Source organism: Sinohyriopsis cumingii, chromosome 2 (assembly GCF_028554795.1).
Source record: "Sinohyriopsis cumingii isolate HCF-2022 chromosome 2, ASM2855479v2, whole genome shotgun sequence".
NCBI lineage: Eukaryota > Metazoa > Mollusca > Bivalvia > Unionida > Unionidae > Sinohyriopsis > Sinohyriopsis cumingii.
The window spans coordinates 60021056-60043288 of NC_142962.1; the positions used below are offsets into that span (position 1 = coordinate 60021056).

At 37.1% G+C, this 22233-nt stretch overlaps 1 protein-coding gene across 1 annotated transcript in view; it reads left to right on the forward strand.

The window, feature by feature from the left end:
• Positions 1-15450: 15450 nt before the first annotated feature.
• Positions 15451-22233, forward strand: part of LOC149804992 (riboflavin-binding protein-like) — an 8483-nt gene continuing 1700 nt past the window's right edge. The window contains exons 1-3 of the mRNA XM_089946425.1: positions 15451-15763; positions 16166-16222; positions 21512-21651. Of these exons, the coding sequence (XP_089802551.1) occupies positions 15748-15763; positions 16166-16222; positions 21512-21651 (213 nt within the window). The 5' untranslated portion in view covers positions 15451-15747. The remainder of the gene's footprint in view (positions 15764-16165; positions 16223-21511; positions 21652-22233) is intronic.

Below are 22233 nucleotides of genomic sequence, written 5' to 3' on the forward strand. Positions count from 1 at the left end.
AGACATTTTGTTCAGTCTAAAAAAGTATGTGTCTCGCGGCATTTTTTATAGTCTCGTGCTCTTAAATAGGTGGACCCCATGGTCTGCACATAATAAGATAGCTTCGCACCAAGAATTCATATGCTATTTGGACAGCATGAAACAATTTACAGGATATCAAAATAAAAGCAAACATTTTGCTAGCAACTATAGTAAATAGGTTAAAGGTTTAAAATTGATAGTCGAAAAAACTGAACCCAATGTGTGCATCGCAAAAGATTTAGTACTCTATTTTTACTTCCCAATTAGAAGATTGGTTCCCTGGCGGAACATTAACTATTGGTCCCATACTTATCAAGAAAATAATTTTTTAATTTCTGTATATTAACAATCTTAGATACCAAGTAGGTATTATACTAATTTGGGCGATATATAAACGCACTAAGTGATAATAAGGAACACTTATGTAATGCCAACCGATGATACGATTGAATGATGCATTTGAAGAATGTTTACCATGTTCACACATTATAGGTGTAAATAAGAAACAAAATTAAGTGATTCTAATAGTTTTTCATCATGTTTATCTTTATTGCATTTGTGCCGACTATTTAGACGAACACGCATGAAGATCCACCAACATCATTAAGTAATAATGGGTATCAACTTACACAACCCCCTATTTTCATAAATTTCTGGTGTAAAGGTCATATGCTGAATATCAAAAAATTCTCTAATGAAGCATTTTGTTTTCTTGAATCATAGGTATGGAAGTGTTAACAACAGCATACAGGTTCATTTTTGTTTTACTCTTGCTAGTAGAAAGCCAGCTCTACTAGACTTTAAAGGTAAGTAAACACAGTCATATTTTTGTCCCTTTTTACAAAATCAGGAAAAATTTTAATGTTTGATGCAAAACATTACTTATGAAAAACGTATTTAATATTTGTCATAATTAAAACAACTACTCGAAACGACTGGCATTACTACAAAGACAAAGTGATACGCAGTCTTTTGCAAATTCGTTCAAACGTATTATGCACATAAGGAATGAATATTTCACAAATAGAAAAACTTTATGAAAATCTGTGTTTGCATAAATTTAGTATGAACATCAGAGTCGAGCTCATCAGGTAATCGTTTTCCATTGTCAGTTGTTGTCAAATTTAAATGTTGAATTGAAAACCTATTCCAATAATCTGGTTTACAAAATTATATATGTAAAGATAAATATATTTGATTACTTAAAACTGATCGACTCGATTGACATGACGGGAATGACAACCCAGCACCACAGTCTTTCTTGTAAAGATAAAGAATTATTAAATATATGCAAAGTTATATTATGATAAAGTTTAGAGTCAAAATTATACATTAAATATTTTTTAAAATCATACGTTTCAACGTTGCTTGCAAAATTTGATCCCAGGATCTGGGTTACAAAGTACCTATCCATGACAATGAACTCAGATGTCCCTGACAATTCAAAACCTGGTCGACTCGATGGTCATTATTCAAAATTTCATTAAATGATTAGTCTTTTTATAAATATATTTTGAGAAACATTATTAGAGTCGCGTTATGTCAGGAAATACATGAAAATGCCAAGACATTTGATGCTCTTTGAAAAGCGAAAATAAACGATCGGGCCATATCGCTCACAACACATTTGTGTAATGATGCAAATTTGAAACTGAAGGGAAGATGTGGAATGAAGTTGATAGATGACCATTGGCTAAAAAAATTCTACCAGTCATGTTGATGTGAAATGCATAGTTTTCAGACCATTTTAAGACTAATTATACTTGGATGGAATATAAACAACTAATATATGCGCAAAAATGATAATGTTTCAACCAGTTTTAGTCTGATAGGACTAGTAAGATGTATACTGTAATTTATAAGCACTGATTTACTTACTTTCCATGTAATGTGTATACCCTTATAACACAAGAGAACACGCTTGCCCCGTAGCAAAACGATCAAAGTGCGGTTTTGAGAAAATATGCAGTTTTTCTTGGAATCAATAATTTCTTTCAAGCGAATATTTATCTGTAAGTAAGAACTAATTGTTTGCCTTTCATAACGAATATTGACCATTTCCCGAAGCTGCTACAAGGCCACTTTTGAAAGCTCCTTTCTTCAAACCATCTACCCTTCGTTTTGCCATTGCGTTCTTTTCCAAGATTATCATGTAGAATCGCGACAAATGGTGATAGATTTTCCCATGTTTTTGATGTAGTATAGAGATCATATATACGCCAAATATGTTTTTAAACCCTTGACCAGTCTGTTGTCCTTTCATCCCAGTTCGGATCCCCTCCATCTCAGTTATTCGTTCTAACTTCACAGCAAAATTACTCTAGAAACTTCGATGATTGAAGATTCCTTTTGGAAAAGGTTTAGTCACACATGAATAATTTCTTTTGGTTACAATTTCAATACCAAACTGAAGAGCATCTTGGCAAAACACGAGCGATAATTAGCTGCGCTCATGTATCACCAATTTCTACCTGTTCTAAGTTCCTCTTTTTTTTAATGAGTACGCATAAACAAGATTGCGTAATTAATTACACAATGTTACAAACTCCTACACATCGACCAGAGTGCCCGTTTTATCGATCGATAAGTGGCAGTGTCTGGAGGAGAAACTTTGATTGGTTCATTCAAACACGGTGAAAGGCAACCTTGGGTCACAATGAAGAGAAAAATGTACAGTGATTGATTAATTAGATCTATCAATATTCATAAGAAACTGGACATTCTCCGCCCATGACGCCACAGATGAAAAAGGAGATTAGCGGATTATCGCCTTGGGATGTATCCCCTGATCCAACCAGAGAAAACGTTTTAATACATAGTGAAGCTATATAGGAAATCTTTATTATCTATATATGAAACATTTGAGAGTTATAATTTGTCGCCCACAGAGAATATAGCTAAGAACCCAAAGCCAATGCTACTGTATCCACTTCATGCACAAACATACAATGCTTACTTTCAGTATGATTAATTTAAAAGGAGAGTAAATATGAATATTTATATTACAGGTGGCTCGGAGAATCACACGTCTTAATATGCTGATATTCTTTCCAATTATAGTTGGTCATATAAGTGTACATAATATATAACAAGTTATAGGGTGCAAAATACACAGTAATAACTTTGCTCCATAACTGTTTTCTTGGATATAATCAAAGAAAAAAATGCATTTAAGAAAATCATTGACTGTGAAACTAAGCCCGTAAATATGCATTAGAAGGTTATTACATTTTATTATCTGAAATCTTTTTCAACCTTCTTAGAAGGAAACTCGAAATATATTTGAAACATGTTAGAGAGTTATAATTGGTATCCCACATGAATTATAGATAAGAATCCAAACCCAAGTTATTGTACCTCTCTCTCTCTCTCCTACGCGTACCATCAGTACGAATAATTTAAAACGAGTGACTCCGAAAATCAACTTTCTTAATATGCCGATATTGTTCATATTGTTATAAGTGTTATATACATAATACTTTACAATCTACGCACGTTATCAAGATTTCTAATCGAGGCAAATGTGCAAATACACAGATTCAGATAAATTTTCATCCTGGATAGAATCAAAGAGGAATATGCAGAAAAGAAAATCGCTGACCGTGAAATTTGAAAGCTTTTACAATCAGAAATCTTTTCATTTAACTTAGTCAAAATCTCAGCCTACCGTGTGTTATCACTTTTGTTATGGAACTAAACTTTCTGGGATGTGTTTAGTCTCTCTCTCTCTCTCTCTCTCTCTCTCTCTCTCTCTTCAGAATCAAACAGCCTGACACAACCGACTTGGTAATAAATCCTTTTTCAGTCCATAGTTCCAAAAGACGGAAGATAAAATCTGGGAAAGTACATGAAGCATTTATGTTGGTCTTATTTAAAATCAATGAAGAATCAGTAAAAACAGAAAGGAAATCTCACTCAGCGTGCATTATTGTTAATTACAAGATAAATAATGGACGAAAATGGGCATTAAATGCAGAAATTCAAAAGAAATGGTAAGTTTAGCAGACCAAAATCCAAATTTCGTTTTTAAAATACGATGCTTTTTATGCATAATATCCATATTAATGTGAAGATTCTGTCAAGAACAAATGAAATTTGATAAAGCTAATCTTAACACTTTTAAAACAGTCTTTATTTATGGGGGTGGGGGTGGGGTGTGTACAAAGCTAAAGCAAGAAAATCACATTGTACGTGCAAAAACTACATTTAAAATGCCTAATTTGTTTTCTTGGATTTTAAGAACGTTGAATAGTCAAGATTTTACTGTTCACGTGTAATTTGTTAAAGAAATAAGGTCCTTGCAATGTCAGAATCTGTGTGGTGTTAAAGGAGAAGCAAATTCCTCGATAATAAGTATCACTTCTAAGGCACATGGTCGAAGAGTCACGTTTAAGGCAACTTGCATGAAGCCAGCTTCAGGACATAGGTATAAATAGCACCATTTATAAGCACTTTATGTTACAAAAGGCCCACATTTTGAAAAACTGTTTCTTACTGCATAGATAAATCTCAACCATATAGTATCGTGTTTTAGCGGCATAACCTCTAGTTATAAAAATTATCAATGGAAACAAAATTGAAGAACGTGTTATTTGGTATCATGTTTTAGTGATATAACTTCTAGTTATACAAATTATCAATGAAAAAAAGAATAAAATGTTATGTGCACAGTCTGCAGAATCAGTGTGAATAATGAATCTGCTTTTTCTTTTGAGTCCCAATAGGCCTACGATAAGTGCGAATAATCAATATACTCTTTCTGTGATTCACTATTTCCCAATGCTGTATTAGTGTGAATAATCAATGTACTCTTTATGTCAATTCACTATTGGCCAAGGCTGCATCAGTGTGAATAATCAACGTACTCTTTCTAACGATTCACTATTGGCCTCGCCAAATAGAGATGTATCGCACATTAACTCAGTAACTTCTTTACCTATGTTACCATGAAACATGAACAGTTTTAACGAACTATGGCATATTTTTCTGTGTTAAATACCAACAGAAAATTCCACACTATCTGTTCCATTGACGCTTGCCCCGTTTGGTCGAATCTTGTGGGAAATCGTATTTACGTTGCTCGTACAATTTCGATAATTCATACACAAAACAGCATACGTGTTTTCTCAGTATCGTTGGAAAGAATAAGTTTGCTATGCACAGTGATACGTGGAGACCGTATGATCGACTATTATTAATCATCCGTTAGATTCTTTGAACTGGAACAAAACAAAATGAAAATGTTGTTGTTATTGTTGTAGGGTTTAACGCCATTTTTCAGCACAAGATAGGCTATACATGGCGGCCAGTATTAATGGTGGAGAAAGAACCCGGAAAAAACCCGAAAAGAACCACCGCCCCAATAGAAGCTACTGGCAAGCTTTAACCACATTAGCCGAATCCGAGACTCGAACCCACGCAGAAGACAGAGGTGAGATGGCAATGACCCGTAACGGTGAGCGCTTTAGACCACTCGGCCGCTCCTTACTAGTGAGCTACTTTGGGAATTCATTGCACTCCAGAATCTTCTTTATATTTAATAATTTAATCCGACGAAGTCACCGGTTTTGACATTTGCCTCAGACCGCTTAGGGAAGAAGTCTTGAAGGTACTTGAAGGCTGCCGACTGCTCATCTAGAGCTCTGAAAAATTGTTCCATAAGGTCCAATTTGATGAGCAGTGGTTTCATCAGCACCTTCCGGGGATCCACCAGTGGCTCCCACGTGAGTTGTTCTTCCCACAGAGAACTAGGTCCGCTGTGGCCTGTCCTGCCAGTGGTAGTGCGCATTGGTGTCCCTGCTGTCCCAAAGGCAAAGATAGCTGGGAACCTTGGAAAAACCGCCTTAGCGACTCATCAGGAATGCCACCATTTTGAAGTCTCTGATGACCTCCCAGCTGTACTCAGCATACTTCAATGATTCCATCAAGGTCTTCATGCTGTTGTGATCCTCTTTTAGGTGCACCGAGTAAGCCAGGGGAAGATATGGCTACTTGTTCCCATTATGGAGTAGCACGGCTTTGAGGCTCCTGCATGAGCTGTCAATAAAACAGGTGCCATTCATTCTGGTTACAGGCGATTCCGATTGCCCCAAAACAGACTGGTCACATTGTGGCAGTAGCAGAGCCCATCTTGACAGGTGAAGAAGCTGGAAAAAGCTTGGTGATCTGCGATTCGCACACTTTCATCCAACAAGTTCCACTGTTTGAGCCTAGACGTCAAAAGCTCGGCATTGGACTTGGTGAGGCCAATATCTCTGATCAAGTCGTTGAGGTCTTTTTGGTTGGGGTAGTATGGGTTTCTCTCCTCAGATCCACCTCTGAAATTGTCATCTGGATCTACGTCTTCCTCGCTCTCTGACTTGCGGATCTCTTCTAGATACAGCTGATCTCTCCCCCCCCCCTCTCCCGAGGAGTGGGTACGGGGAGCTTAGGGCAGTGTGGTACCAGGGCGATGGATGAAGGTAGGTCCGTATACGTGATAGCAGGTGCTTTCTTGCCAGTCCAACGTTTGGAAGGGTCCACCATGCAGAAGTAGCAGTTGCTTGAGTGGTCAGTGGGTTCCCGCCAAATTATTGAGATATCGAACTCATGACTCGCTTTTCCCCTCTCTACCATCCTACGAAAATACATTTATTTCACCCATGACTAATGTGTAAGAGATTCTCGCAACATTTTTCGTTAAAGATGATATATGTTTTCAATAAGATTGAAAATTGTAAAACATTTTGAAATTTAAAACTTGTACGATTTTAAAAATTGTAACAAATTGTGTAACATAAAATTCAGAGCAACAATTGTCCATCTTTGCTTCCAGAATTAAAAAAAAAAAAGAAATTTTGCAGTGCTCGCAGGTGAAATGAGGTGCCCAGGGTTTGTCTTGACACCCGACAGGCATGCCGAAATATGCCTTGTAGGCTTCACGCATCTTAGCAGATGCTTCCACGGAGTACTTTTTCGCTCTTGTCTTGATAACTTGGCAGCAGACATAGCAAAATGCGTCTACCGGATGCTTGCACTCTCTTGATGCCATCTCAGAAAAATGCAGATATGTATCCACTTTGGCAGCTGGAACTAAACTGAACTTTTGGGCTTAAGTTCCCTGTGTTTATACTACTTTTTATATTACCGGAAAGTTCTAGAAAGTGTTTGAAGTTACTCCAAGTTTACTCAGCACTGACTCTATCTGGAATGTTTTGGAAAATAGGTACATTTCAAAATATCACTGTCCTGGTCACAAAAGCTAAGTTTGTGTGTAATAATAATATCCATTTTCTTTACTTTTGAGGCATAAGCAATTAGGAAATAACACTTACTAGCCAGGAACAACAACAATTGTTATACAGCGATCTGTTTGCTTTATGGCGTTTCATAAATGAAAAATCTGTAAAACTCATCAATCTGACATTCAGCATATAACTTTTCTCCATATTGTATTATTCTCGTTCACGTTTTTTATCATGTGACGATATGATGCTCATACATTCTAATGGTATGTGATACAGATAATTTTTTTTCGTTGCTCAAATTTAAACGAAACTTTTTACACCGAAACACCAACTTTACGTTTTAAATCAGACATCGAATGCTTAAATGAAATTAAATAATATATTTATCCTGTAAGACATTTTGAAATTTAAAACTTGTACAATTTTAAAAATTGTAACAAATTGTGTAACATAAAATTCAGAGCAACAATTGTCCATCTTTCCTTCCAGATTAAAAAAAAATATGCTCAGAAAATAGAGCAAGGTAGCAGGTTGATCACGGAAAATAGTACCATTCCGCTTGGCTCACAAGGTACGGACCACAATCATCAACAAAGTTTTTTTTTTATTATTATTGTGAACGTATATAAAATCATATTTTAAAATTAGAAATAATACAATTATTTCTTATAATTTTGATAAATAAATAGTTCAAAGCAAGCACCATAGAAAGGATTGTACATTTTTAAATTGCACAAAATTTTTGTTTTGATTTTTCCAGCCCCGGTCCTAGGATGTGCGAGGCCCAAGACAGCAAGCGATGGGCGCGGGGCCCCAAGCAAAAATTGCATTGCCCGAAAACGCGGGGCCTAAGGCGTTTGCCTCGTTCATCTCACCCTAGAAGATCTAAATTTGAGCTTCTGAAATACTAATATCCTCAAGTGCAGTTCAAGTAACAAATATATATTATTCTTCCGTTAAAAAAAAATGCATACAAATAGGACCAACATGAATGTCAATGACTTAAGTAGCATGCTATTGATAAAGCGTGTGTTTATCGCATGCTAAATTCTTTTCTAATAACGTATATTATACACGCAATTGTTTCTTCATAAATTTGAACAAAGAAAAAATCCTTGATAACATAACTATAAAGCGACGTGTTGAATCATTAATCTTGGCCTACCGTTGTCATATTAAGGTCAGCACTTTATAGACCGCTAAAAAAGATCTGTCGATTTGACTTTTCACTGGAATATTCTTAACGGCCTATCCATTTGAAAGATTGGCATTTACTTACATGCCGATTGCTTGCTTTACATAAATTAGTTGTCACGTGCGCATCACAATAAACAAAATCACCAACACACTCGGACAAATATTAAATGATGAACTGATTTTCTGGTCACGAAGCCAAAGCACATACCAGATACATTTTATCTATGTGATAAAAGCTTCAAATTCGCAAGTAAACACTTTGGGCGAAACAGAGTTTTGTTACGCGTGAGAAAACAAGATTGCTTATCTTGTTTGAATTATACTTGCTTTGTTCACATGAGAAAAACTGACGTCTTGGCTGAACCCGGATATCATCAAATATGTGTTTACCTACTGTCCCCGACATAACACTTTCAAGAAGTTGTTGTTGTGTGCATTATGCCATGTTTCAGTAAATGACAGGCTATGCAAAGCGGACCGTATATGTGGCGGAGGAAGAGCTCCTTCCAAGAAATTAAACTATGTGTCGTCACAATTTTGTAAATTATCGCTTATGGAGGGGAAAATCTAAAGTTTTATATCATTATCATAGTAATTCGATCTTGATTGCTAGATTACATGGAGTTGTAAGCATAGAAAAATTCAAATTATGGCTACACGCGATGCTGACAAGAACACTGCAACACAAAGAGTGAACGGCGTGGCACCAAGGTGGCTACCAGCCATTGCAGTTACACCAGCTCCAGCACTAAGAGCCATTAAAGCTCTTGGCAAAAAACAAGCTTCAAATTGGAGTTTGAGAGCAGGAGAAAAGAGAACAACTCTACTACTGGTCTGGACTTCTAACAATGAGGGTGATTACCTACATGTCGGAGATGAGGGAGACAATTGTATAGCCAAAAGAAAAGATAGCAAAAGAAAGTATAAACAGAGAAGGAAACCTGCCCACAAAGAGGCAGCTAACCACTCTGCTATATCCGCTAATAACTTGGGCAGTATACATGGACACCAAACACCAGATACAGGTTCCCCCAGTGGTTAGAATTGCTAAATCTACACAGACCAGCGATCGACAGCAAAACAAAACGAAGGATGCAGAAACGCAAATGGACGTAACCACAAGTGATGCTACCACCATTAGGGAGATAAAAGAGAAGAACTCAGAAGAACTAATAGCAACACCATCGGAAGAAGAAAGCACTGACGAGGAAAATGAAGAAGGGGTCACGACTGAGCAAAGATCTGAGGATTTGGGTTTAAAAGAAACTTTATCAGTTCGATAAAGTATATGGCCTGGAGGTCACTTAAGCCGAAGAGAAGACTCAATACACAACAATGGCTCTTTGCGCAACGTATCCTATCGCAACACTCTCTAAGGTTTATCAGGAAACGCAGCTCACTATCCTTGTGGATTATGCCACTGCGTTAACAAGAATGTATGGTAAGAGGCATTTCCCAATGCAACATACGAAGATCAACATACGGCAGTAGATACACGGGTCTTCGAGAATCGCCGCAAAACCTTCAGGCTGCCGACCTAAAAGGTAAAAGCTCTTTTTAGGGCTAAAAGACAAAATTGCCTATTATCTAAGAGATTCCACTTTGGCTTGGAATCCCGACTCGATAAAACCACAAAACTAATTTGATCCTTTTCTCACCGCTTCAAAAGTAACAACTTACTACACCTAACAAGGACTAAGAAAATTCTTTTTAAGTCGCTTAGACATAATAATTAGTAAAATATTTTAGGGCAGTTACAATGTACACTATGTACTAGAATTCTTTGGAACAGTTAAGATGTAGGAAAATTCCGAAACTCGAACAATTTGACAGAATTGCACAGGTGGCTTACACATTATTGGATTTATGTATTGTCCACTAGTAAAACTGGACTTGATCTGAAATGAAAATACGTCCTGGCGTTTTAGGGCTGTTAGTGTGATGTGCTCGGTGTATGTAGTTGTAAAACTAAATCTGATTGGCAGTTGAGATTTTCGGTTCGTACTCTTACTTAGTGGTGGCAGGTATGTAAACCCAAATGTGATTGGTAGTTGAATTCTTTGGTTGGTTTTCTAACTTGGTTGTGTCAGATATGTAAACTCGAATTTGATTGGCAGTTAAAACCTTTGGCTAGTTTTTCAACTTGGGCTAAATCGAACATAATAATTATGAAAGGCTGCATCTGATTGAAGGTTGAATTCTTTGGCTGGTTTTCCAGCTTGAGAGTGTTCAATGTATAAATTCAAATTTGATTGGTAGTTGAAAACTCGGATTGAATTCTAACCTAAACAGGAGAGATTCAATCTAATTGAGGGCTGAATTCATAACTAATAATTTGTTTCATTTAGTTGTGAATATCTGGTATTAAATATGATTGGAAATACTAATTTAACTCAATAAAACGCTTATTAGTTGGCGGATTGGAATTGTTTGTTTGGGTTTGAGCGCCGTTCCCGGATTCCTTTCCACCTTGCCTTGTCCAGACAGACTAATCAAGAAGTGTGACACTCACACATAAACACGGACTGTAGTGGCACCATTCCTACAGTCTGGCTAATTGAAAATCTCGACATTCGAGACTTAACCAATCGCGAATGCACTCAGTGCATGGCGACTTAAATTATTTACATCATCAAGAAAACGTTATCTAGGAATCAAGAATCGAATTACCGCGGTAACGATGATTTGTTATCGCCTATCAATGTTATGATACTTTAATACAATAAATATACATAACTGAAAACCAAAAGAAACTGCTTGACATTTCAGTACTTTTAATATCAACTTCGTCTTAAATCAATTGCATATTGGCCAATAAGTAACGAGCTTTCAAAAGTAACACCTTTGTGATTGGTCGAAACAAAATTTCAGGATCAAAATGAAACTGAAGATCAGGTATTTGATAATTTGTTTTACAATCCAACAAAATAGTATTTTAATATGCAAATATTGTGTTATTTTGAAAATATCTCGTTGTTAGATCATAATTGGTGCTCATATTCTATTAAATTAGAAACTTAATTTTGGCTTTTAATATCATTCTTTTGTGGATGAACAGAATGTGCACAGCGTTAGTCATCCAACTTGATAGTTTGTTTAAAGTCTCCTACAGAGTTTTCCTAAACTGAAACTTTTGACTCAGTTTGAGTCTCGTGTTATTGAGCAATGAGCTGAGTCTAAGACGCCTGCATAAGCCAAGGATCTTCATCCACTTTATATGGAATAATATCTCAAAAGAAGTCAAATAGTCTTGCAGTAAATCAGCTTTAACAATATATGTATAATACAGTTAATGCGGTCTAAGTCTTACAGAATAGCATTGGGCCAATCCACCTCCTCCTACTACTTTTCTTTGTGTAAATGTATATTGGTACGTGTTCTGCATAAATATAACTTTGCCTAGTGAATACTGACGACAGTAGTTTCTTTTTGTAACCATGTATACAATTTACATGTACAGTTAATTAGCGTGTGTGTATGTGCGTGTGTGACCGGTTGATTGCAATCTGCATATTTACATACATATGTATTCGAGGGACTACATGTATGATGGTTATATTATATAAATAATTGAGTTGCCCTCGTTAAATAAAGTTATTATTATTATTATTGAACCCATTAAAATAATTCCATGCTATTCTGAAGTGAATGTCAGGAGCAGTCAGATTGGATCAGTTTCTTCAGCTTCATCAAATCAGATAGTGGATCGGTAGATACTGTTTGAATTAAAGTATTCTCGCACTATCCCGTTTGTTTGTACCCCTCTACCGATTTTCAAAAGAGATTTCATCAAGGACACAAAAATGCACAAAACTAAGTCATTTCATTCATTGATTAATTTGTATCTGTCGGTGAAAGTGTGCAAATAAACGGGAGAGTGTGCAAATACTATGGTTGCGTATTCGATGGGTCGATATGGAACTAAGTGGGTCGACGTAACTTGGCTAGCGAAGAAGTTTGTGACTCTATTAAACAATTTCTCTGAATCAGTCTTATACATGAATCCTAAACTTCTTGACTTCTTGGTCAAAGTTATTTTGACTTCATAGAAAGTTTTACAGCGGTTCTATTTAGTTCTGCTGTTATAAATGTTCGTGGTTTGCAACAAAAAGAAAAGAAAAGGAAAATAAAATGTATGGTCAAGGGGGATAAAGCCTTGTTTCTACAGCTGTTTCTTTGTTTGTTCTGTCATCTCATTGCACCTCCTAAATATCTAAATTTGTGAATCCGATTTTAATAAAGCAGCCATGCTGTGATCAAGTTCTGCTTGCTTCCCAATTGCAAATTGAAGGACTGGTTGTCTGTAATAGCACATCAGTACATGAAAGACTATTAAGAGAAGACAGCAAAGTGCTTTTCCCAGAAACACACCGCCGAAGCTAGCCATGGTTAGTCGGGAAAGTATCAGAACCCGCAACCCACTCATTGTGAGTACGGTGCTGCTCCAAATGGTAATCAACAATGATATCGATCAACGTGTACGCATGATATATTCACAAACGTCTTATTTTACCAATACGATGGTAGTTACGTTTGGTTTTCTATTTGCGAAATAAGTGATCGCCTTTTATCGCCATCATTATCAGCAGCAATAGCATCCCCATTCAATCTATTAATTTGCACTACATAATAATTTCATGGATAACATCTCTCGAGAAGGATTTTATTCATTCTTTCTGCTACAAGGTTGAAAAATTGCATGAGTATTACACACAACTAAAATTCTGTGTTTCTGACATGTATCCACGCGCTGGACTATTTTGATCTCCACCCCAAAGTTTTAGCTTCTTGGATTAGGCTACTCAGTGTTAAAAACCTCAACAGTAAGTGACATTTGAGTATGTGCAATGTGTTAAGACTCTATGTCTTAAACTAAGTAAGAGACAAAAGTGAAATCAACAAGTTTAGTAAAATCAACAAATAATTTATTTCTCTAACTTATAAGGTGAAATTTAAGAGACAATTACAGGATTGTGAATGATATCCTAAAAAGTTGTCACTAATCCCAGTTTGTTTTGTGTCCAAAAAGTCACTGAGCACTTTGTACCTTCAAATAGTATTTAAATAAATAATTTCTCGCCAATTATATCTCAACATAACCGTGATTCCACAGACTGATTATAAAACCTGAATAAATAATTGTTTACCAAACCTCTGTTTATACATATTTAACTTGACTTTTATCGCAATATAATGTCCTGGAAAACTACTCATTTCCAATGAAAAGTCCACTAACCCTTGAACTTAAATTCTAGTAAACAGTATTTATTACTTAAAATTATCAGAAATGTCAGGTAGGCAATACATCCAGCTCAATCGCAATCATGACAAAAGTCAGGTATGCAAAAACTCATCCACAACCCTCAATTACTGACACAGATCATGGACAAAGTATAAATTAAAGATACATAACAAATATCTCTTTATGAAAACAAGTATGTACATCGTTATTGGCTGATGAGCTCATGCAAAACAATATTAAGGTATTCATTAAGTGCAATTCAGTGTACCAATTGACTTTTCTTAGAATACTATTGTTTTAGTAGACTGAAGTACACCTTTAGCATAACAATGAGAGGTGTGCGTTTTGACACAAATGACGTCGGTCATAATGTAAGCCGCTGCGTCATTAATCGCTTTGTTGCAAGTCAGGTATTTAACAATGTTACGAAAAAGGACAAGTTATCACTCCTTGTAAACTGTAGTACACTTCTTGCATAACAATGAGAGATAAACTTTAAACAAGACTGCTGATGGTTCACAAGTCAACATCTACACTGGGCTTAAAGAGCGATCACGGGCCCTGAGGTAAGAAAAACCCGGGCCTGTCATAGTTCTTGTTCAAACAAAAAATTTCTTTTATAAAATTAAAAAGTGTTATTCGGTCCGGGCCCCCCTATCAGGTCCGGGACCCGGGGATATATCCCCGGTTGCCCACCCCGTCTTGTCGCCCCTGCTTCCACATAATTAATTTCACTGTTGTAAATCGCATATCTGAAAGTGTCAAAATAGAATGATTTTCACTCCTAGTAATTTATACAGGTAACATATCAGAGAGGGGCATATTTGTAATTCAAGGTACCATATTTGTTCATATTAACTGGCCATCATCGCCCTAATTCGACTAACCATCTACCTCAGCTATGACTGACAGTCTTTGAAGTTAGAAAAATATGAAGAAAGTTTTGACGGATATGTGGCCTGTGTTGTTGTTTGTGTATTTACGGTTTGTATAGTTTGTATAATGTCAAGGCCTAGTTTGGTTTCGTTCGGGAAAATAAATTGATTGCCTTTTCAGAGCCAATAGAAAGGATGCTTGCTAAATGTCAACTTGATAAAACCATATGGTTTAAATTAGAGGGAAATCTGTAACCTTGTCAAGACGCTCAAACATGTTACACATATGATGCAATAAGAAACGAAACATAGGGACATGTGATAAAAAGTGAAAAATTACTTTTAGTTTGTCACATTACAGTTTGGACTCTAGTGTGACAACATTGAAGAATAAACTCAATTATATTTTTCACCGGAGGAAAATTTTATTTTTATTTTAGCGTGGTTGTATCTCTACAAAGGTGACTTGGTCTAGCAATTACTACGCGGTAGTAATTAAACTAAATTTTGTTCTTTTTACTTTTGTCGTATATTCACAGAAGTGGTATGTGTAAAAAACATTAGTAACTAAGAGAGGGTCGAGTCGCTAGAAACCCTTTGTTATTAATTACAATGAGACCTAAAAAAAATTTAATTTTATGCTTTCCACGACACTATTTACATGAGTTATGTCCGATAATTTCGGGGATAAGATCGAGCAGATGAACCTAATACGGTGCGTATTGCTTAATAAACAAAGTTAGCTGTCAGCTATGGCGATCTCCCGTGACAGAATGATGAATCGAAATATAAAAACAACATGCATCATAGAAAATTGTTACTGAATTCTAAGAAAATATGTGGAAATTAGTACTTGATATGTAAATTTTCCACTGTTCTCTCAGATGGGGTGTGATTCAATTTGATGAGGAAATTCCTCCCGAGTCCTTAAATACTAGGCTTAGCAGTCTCATCAGATCCCTACTGGTAGTTTTAGAGTTATGGGCTTATCAAGACTTTAACAGTGAGTTGACGCCCTAAGGCTAGCGCCCAATCATTCTCGAAATAATTGTAACCAATCATTGCTTCTTCATCACATACTGGATAGAGTCTTAGTCTATATAATCATAGCCTGAGAAATACAGAATTACCTGCAACAAACTGCTTTAGACTGAGGATACCTCCGTAACAATTTTCTGTTCTCAAGATGTTGGTTTCTAAAGGTAAGTAAAGAGATAGACAAATTTGTTTTAAGATAACACTGTAAACCTGTAAATGAAGAGCAATAACATGCAGAACATTTTTATATGTCTGTCACGTAAAGGTGCCCACTGATTCAAATCATTTGTCTAAAAGAGGTAGTTTTAAACTGTAGGCAATGACATCTGTAAGATATCTTTTAAAAAACAAAACTACTGGAGTATATTTAGTAATCTCTTCAACAAGGGATGTGCTCGTAACAAAGTAGAAATAAGTTGTTATATCACTTTTTGTACATCATTTTATTATCGGCTAATTTCAAAGGTCAGATAGTTACCTTTTTTTTATTTCGACCAGTTTTCTTCTATCTGACGTAAATGCGATTTGACATTCACAATGAAATTATTGATTTTACTTCTAAACAGGCATTGCTGTGATTGTGCTGGCAAGTACCTGCTGCATTGTCATCAGTAAAGAATCAGGTAATGCATTGTTCATCTATTTTGTTTTTGTTGTTAATAGATGTGTCTTTATTTCTGTCTGTATGCATATAATAATAATAATAATAATAATAATAATAATAATGAGGACTTTGTATAGCGCCTAATCTTTAGAAGCTCTAAGCGCTTTACAACATTAGACAACACCTATAAGATAAAAAACATAATGATATGATTACAAAAACAAACACCATGAAATTAGAAAACATTAAAAACATGCTGAGGATCTTTAAGGTAGGAAACATTATTCAGTCTTTAAGTTTGTTCTTGCAGTCGAAATAAGTGAGTTTTGAGAGCCCTCTTGAATGGGATCACTGTGTCTTTGTGTCTAAGTTCAGTGGGCAATTCATTCCACGTTGCTGGGCCCTGGTATGCAAAAGAACGCTGTCCATATGACCTTGTTTTCATAGTGGGAATAATATGTTTGTATGTACGAACGGACGGATGTACAAATGTCAGTATGTGAAACTGTATGTACATATAAATGTGTACATCTGTCTGTCCCACTGTGTGCTTTTTTGATTATACTCTCAGAGATAAAATTAAAAGTCTGAAAACGAAAAAGAGATATTTGCCAAGTAACATTTTGTAATAATATTATTAGGAATATGCGATCCCTTTATTGCCCATGTCCGAAACATATATATATATATATATATATATATATATATATATATATATATATATATATATATATATATATATATAATAGCTAGCTAATTATTCACACTACTTGTGCAAGAGATTTATAACTCATATAACACATAACTGCACAATGTTTATGTAATGGAATCACCAGCAGAACAGAAAACAACAACATGATGGGGTCAACGGTGAAACGGATGCGTTTATCGTGTCAACGCATGTATGCAGATTAAGCGGCACATTTGTCCTAAAATGTATATATCAGGTACAAGATGTCGTATCAAACTGTTCAAGAGTGTTGTCTCATTCAGTTACACACACACACACACACACACACACACACACACATATATATATATATGAGAGAGAGAGAGTTAGAAATATGCGCCAGCAGAAAAATACTAACAGTATTTTTTATAAATACGAATAAATACTATTATCATACTTGTTAGAACAGTTTTTAATTCGTACTCTACGGAGATTCCAACGGCGAACATCTCCCTTCTTCCAAACAGGAGAATTACTATCGCAACATGGAACGCGAGGACAATGTATGAGGCAGGAAAAACAGTACAGGTAGCAGCAGAGATGAGGAACTACGACCTATCCCAATTGGGCATTAGCGAGACAAGATGCATTCAATCTGGACAAAGAAGACTGATGATAGGAGAGATGCTATTGTGTTCAGGACACGAGGAAGATGACGCGCCTCATACACAGGGGGTGGGGCTCATGCTGTCGAAGCAATCATATAATACACTGATAGGATGGGAACCACACGGGCCCAGAATCCTCATGGTAACGTTTAGGACCAAGAAGGAGAAAATAAAGATGAACGTCGCTCCAACAAATGACGACGAAGAAAAAGATAAGAACCAGTTTTACAAAAGACTACAGAACATAGTAGAGAAGGTCCCAGACAAAGACATCAACATCCTCAAAGATGACTTCAATGCCAAAACTGGGTCAGACAACACAGAGTACGAACAAGCCATGGGGATGCACGGCCTGGGCGATATGAAAGAAAATAGAGAGAGATTCACAGACATTTGTGCACTGATCGACCTGGTACCCACCACCATCTTTCCCCACAAGAGAATCCTTAAAAACACATGGATATCACCAGGCCATGTGACAGAAAATCAGATTGACCACATCTGCATAGCCAAGAAGTTCAGAAGATCCCTGCAAGATGTGAGGGTGAAGAGGGGAGCAGATGTAGAATCTGACCACCACTTAGTTGTCGCAAGGCTAAAACTTAAGCTGAAGAAGAACTGGATGGGCACAAAAGAGAATAAAACAAAGTATAACATCAGCCTGTTAAAAGATGAAAAACAACTAAAGAAGAATACAGACTGACGCTTAACAACAAGTACCAAGTGAGTGCTACAAGAGCTTCTTGAAGATGAGGAAGACAATGCGAACAACAGATGGCAGAAAGTTAAGGCGGCAGTAAAATTAGCATGCCAAGAAGTACTAGGCCCCGATGAAGCACCAGCAGAAAGAATGGATTTCAGCCGAAACATTGCACAAAATCCATTAGCGGAAACAGAAGAAATCAGCAATGAATAGCAGTTGGACAAGAAGTACACAAATAAAGATACAGAAAGAGTGCACTGTAGCCCACAGAGAGGTGAAAAGAATCATCAAGATAGACAAGAGAAACTACGTTGAAGGACTGACCAGCAGAGGCAGAAGAAGCGGCCGGAAGTGGAAACATGAAGCAGCTTTACGAAATCACCAAGAAGTTGTCCGGCAAGAACAGCAAAACAGAGAGACCCGTAAAGTACAAGCAAAGAAAGACCATAGCAAGTACAGAACACCAAATGAATAGATACGCAGAATATTTTGAAGAACTATTGAAAAGGCCAGCACCACTAAATCCCCCAGAAATCCACCCAGCTAACGCAGATCTCCTCATAAGCTGTGACAATCCCACCAGATACGAGATCAGGAAAGCCATCACCCGGCTGAAGAATGGCAAGGCAGCTGGACCTGATCACATCCCAGCAGAAGCCCTCAGAGCAGACTGGGAGGCTTCATTGGAAATGTAATACCCCCTCTTTGAGAAGATCTGGGAGAAAGAAGAAATACCGACTGACTGGAAGGATGGATACCTCATGAAGATCCCAAAGAATGGCGACCTCAGCAAAGGAATCATACTCCTGTCAGTACCAAGTTAAGTTTTCAACCGGGTCCTCTTGGAGAGGATGAAGGAGGCCGTCGACCCACAGTTACGAGCCGAGCAAGCGGGCTTCCGGCAGAACAGATTGTGTACGGACCAAATAGCTACTCTTCGCATCATAGTCGAGCAATCGTTCTAGTGGAATTCTTCGCTCTACATTAATGTTTTTCGATTTCGAGGAGGCATTCGACAGCGTTGACCGAGAGACACTCTGTAAACTTCTTCGCCACTACAGCATCCCAACCAAGTTGGTGAACCTGATCAAGAACGCGTATAACGGAATATCCTTCAGAGTCATTCATGCAGGACAGCACACAGACAGCTTCCTAGTGCAGACTGGCGTGAGGCAAGGCTGCTTGCTGTCACCGTTTCTCTTCCTTCTCGCCATTGACTGGATTATGAGCAAGTCCACCAATGGGCGCAAAATGGGATCCAGTGGACATTGTTTAGTCAACTTGAGGACCTGGACTTTGCCGATGACCTAGTGCTCTTGTCCCACAGTCAGCAGCAAATGCAGGACAAGACCGACATTCTGGCAGCCACATCAGCATAGGTTGGCCTCAACATCCACAAAGACAAGACCAAGATCCTCAAGATCAATTATGTCAGTAACAACTCAGTCACACTACATGAATGTCTCCTGGAAGAGGTGGAGTCATTCACGTATCTGGGCAGTATTATCAACCAGCAGGGTGGCACATGTGCAGACGTCAAGGCGAGGATCGGAAAGGCGAGAGCAGCTTTCATACAGCTCAAGAACCTCTGGAGCTCCAAAGAAACTACCTTGACTACCAAGATCAGTCTGTTCAAGTCCAACGTGAAGTCAGTCCTACTGTTTGGAGCATCCAACGTGAAGTCAGTCCTACTGTTTGGAGCAGAGACCTGGAGAACCACCAAGTCGACCGTAAAGAGAGTAACGACCTTCATCAACAGCTGCCTAAGAAGAATTCTCCAGATACGCTGACCAGACACCACCAGCAACGTCAACCTGTGGCAGAGAATGCCCCAGATTCCGATAGAAGACCAGATCAAGAAGAGAAGGTAGGGTTGGATAGGACACACCCTACGTAAACCGCCAACCAACATTAACAGACAGGCATTGAAGTGGAACCCTCAAGGCAAGCGGGGAAGGGGCCCACAAAGAAACACAAGGTGACGTGACCTTGAGGCGGACATCACTAAGCTGGGTCACAGCTGGAGTCATTTTGATAGGATGGCACAGGACACAAGTCTCTGGCGATCTTTTGTGAGCGGCCTATACTCCAGCAGTGGTGACGGGCAAAACTAACTAACTAACTAACCAATGACATCTCAACCATGCACACATTACTACAAAAATGATGTTATAGAGTTAGTGGTATCCATGCGTAGCCGAAACATCTACCTGTCGACCTAGTAATTAATTTTATCTGTACACAGTCACTGTGGATTCCTAAGGCAGAAATCAATGTATGTATGTATGTATGTATGTATGTATGTATGTATGTATGTATATATATATATATATATATATATATATATATATATATATATATATATATATATATATATATATATATGTATGTATGTATGTATGTATATATATAAATATATATATATATATATATATATATATATATATATATATATATATATATATATATATATATATATATATATATATATATATATATATATATATAAAGAGAATTTAAAATATGCACCAAAGAGAACAGAAAGTACTATCCCTGGAATCAACAGGAGAATGCGCGATAATACTTACATAATTTGTATAAATCGAAATAAATAGCATTATCATACAGGTTAGAGAATTTTATTTTGGACTCTACGGAGATTTGAGCCCATGTCCGCAGGAAACGCCATCCATCGCTTTCCCTGCAAGCACCGACCCCTGTACCATCTCTACCATACCACCAAAATAAGATTTTAAAGAATCGGTGATATATATATATATATATATATATATATATATATATATATATATATATATATCGAAAAAATTATGTTGTCAAATAGCACATCAGTTAAACCAAAGGTGCTTTTTCATTCCAGTGACTGATCCGTTACGTATCAGGCGAGGAAGATGTGTGATTTGATATGTTTAGGTTTTAGTATAGACACGTTGCTCCTATTAATGGAAAGCATATATACATTACTCCAACAGAAGACGTGTGTGTAATATTCGACCATTGGTTCCTTGTTTAAAAGGTTTTGTCCATGAGCACAATTTTCTCAGAGACAGAATTAGTATAGAAATATCACGCAAGCCACCCAGCAACAAGAGCGATGAGTTAATCCTATTCAAGATTTTCACCATAGTAGCTTTATCAATCACCACGTTGGAACATAAAGTGCACATGAAAAGACAGATAATATATGCATTTTTCTCTTTTGTGAAGAAGAAATCCACGATTCTCGTTCTATTTATCTTTCACGTTTAGGGTCTACTGAAAGCTGTATAGACGGTCCTTGGCACAAACCAAAACCATCCCCAGAAGGAAAGGATTACGTGGAATGCCTTGCTTGGAAACACAACACTTGTTGCTATGCAAATTTGACTCGTGAACTACTCGAGAACGAGGTATGCTAAAGACAAAATACGGAAAACAATTCCAGATGTAATAAGGAAATACGGTCACAAGATGGACATTTAGATTGTATGAAATTGATAGAGTCTGTTATAAAATGGAATCGTAAGGACCTCTTGATAAATGAAGTGACTACCAAGTCTAATTTCTGCAATAGTGAGTACCGGTCCGGTGGCCTAGTGGTTAGAGCGTCTGTCTCTTGTGCGGGAGGTCATGGCCGAGTCATACCAAAGACTTACAAAAATGTTACTAACAGCCGCCTCGCTTGGCGCTCAGCATTAAGAGGTTAGTGTTAGGACTGGTCGGCCTGGTGCCAGAACAATGTGACTGGGTGGGACATCATGCTATATGTCTGCGGCATGAAGCCCCAGTGCTAGACATCACTATAAACTGCCACACTGCAGACATCGTAGCGATATGACTGAAAAATTGTTAAAGCTACGTTATAAATCCAAATCACACACACACACACACACACACACACACACACACACACACACACAATAGTGAGTGATGAAACACAAGGAACTATGTTATGTTTATCAATATTATTAACTTTAAGATGCCCCACTATT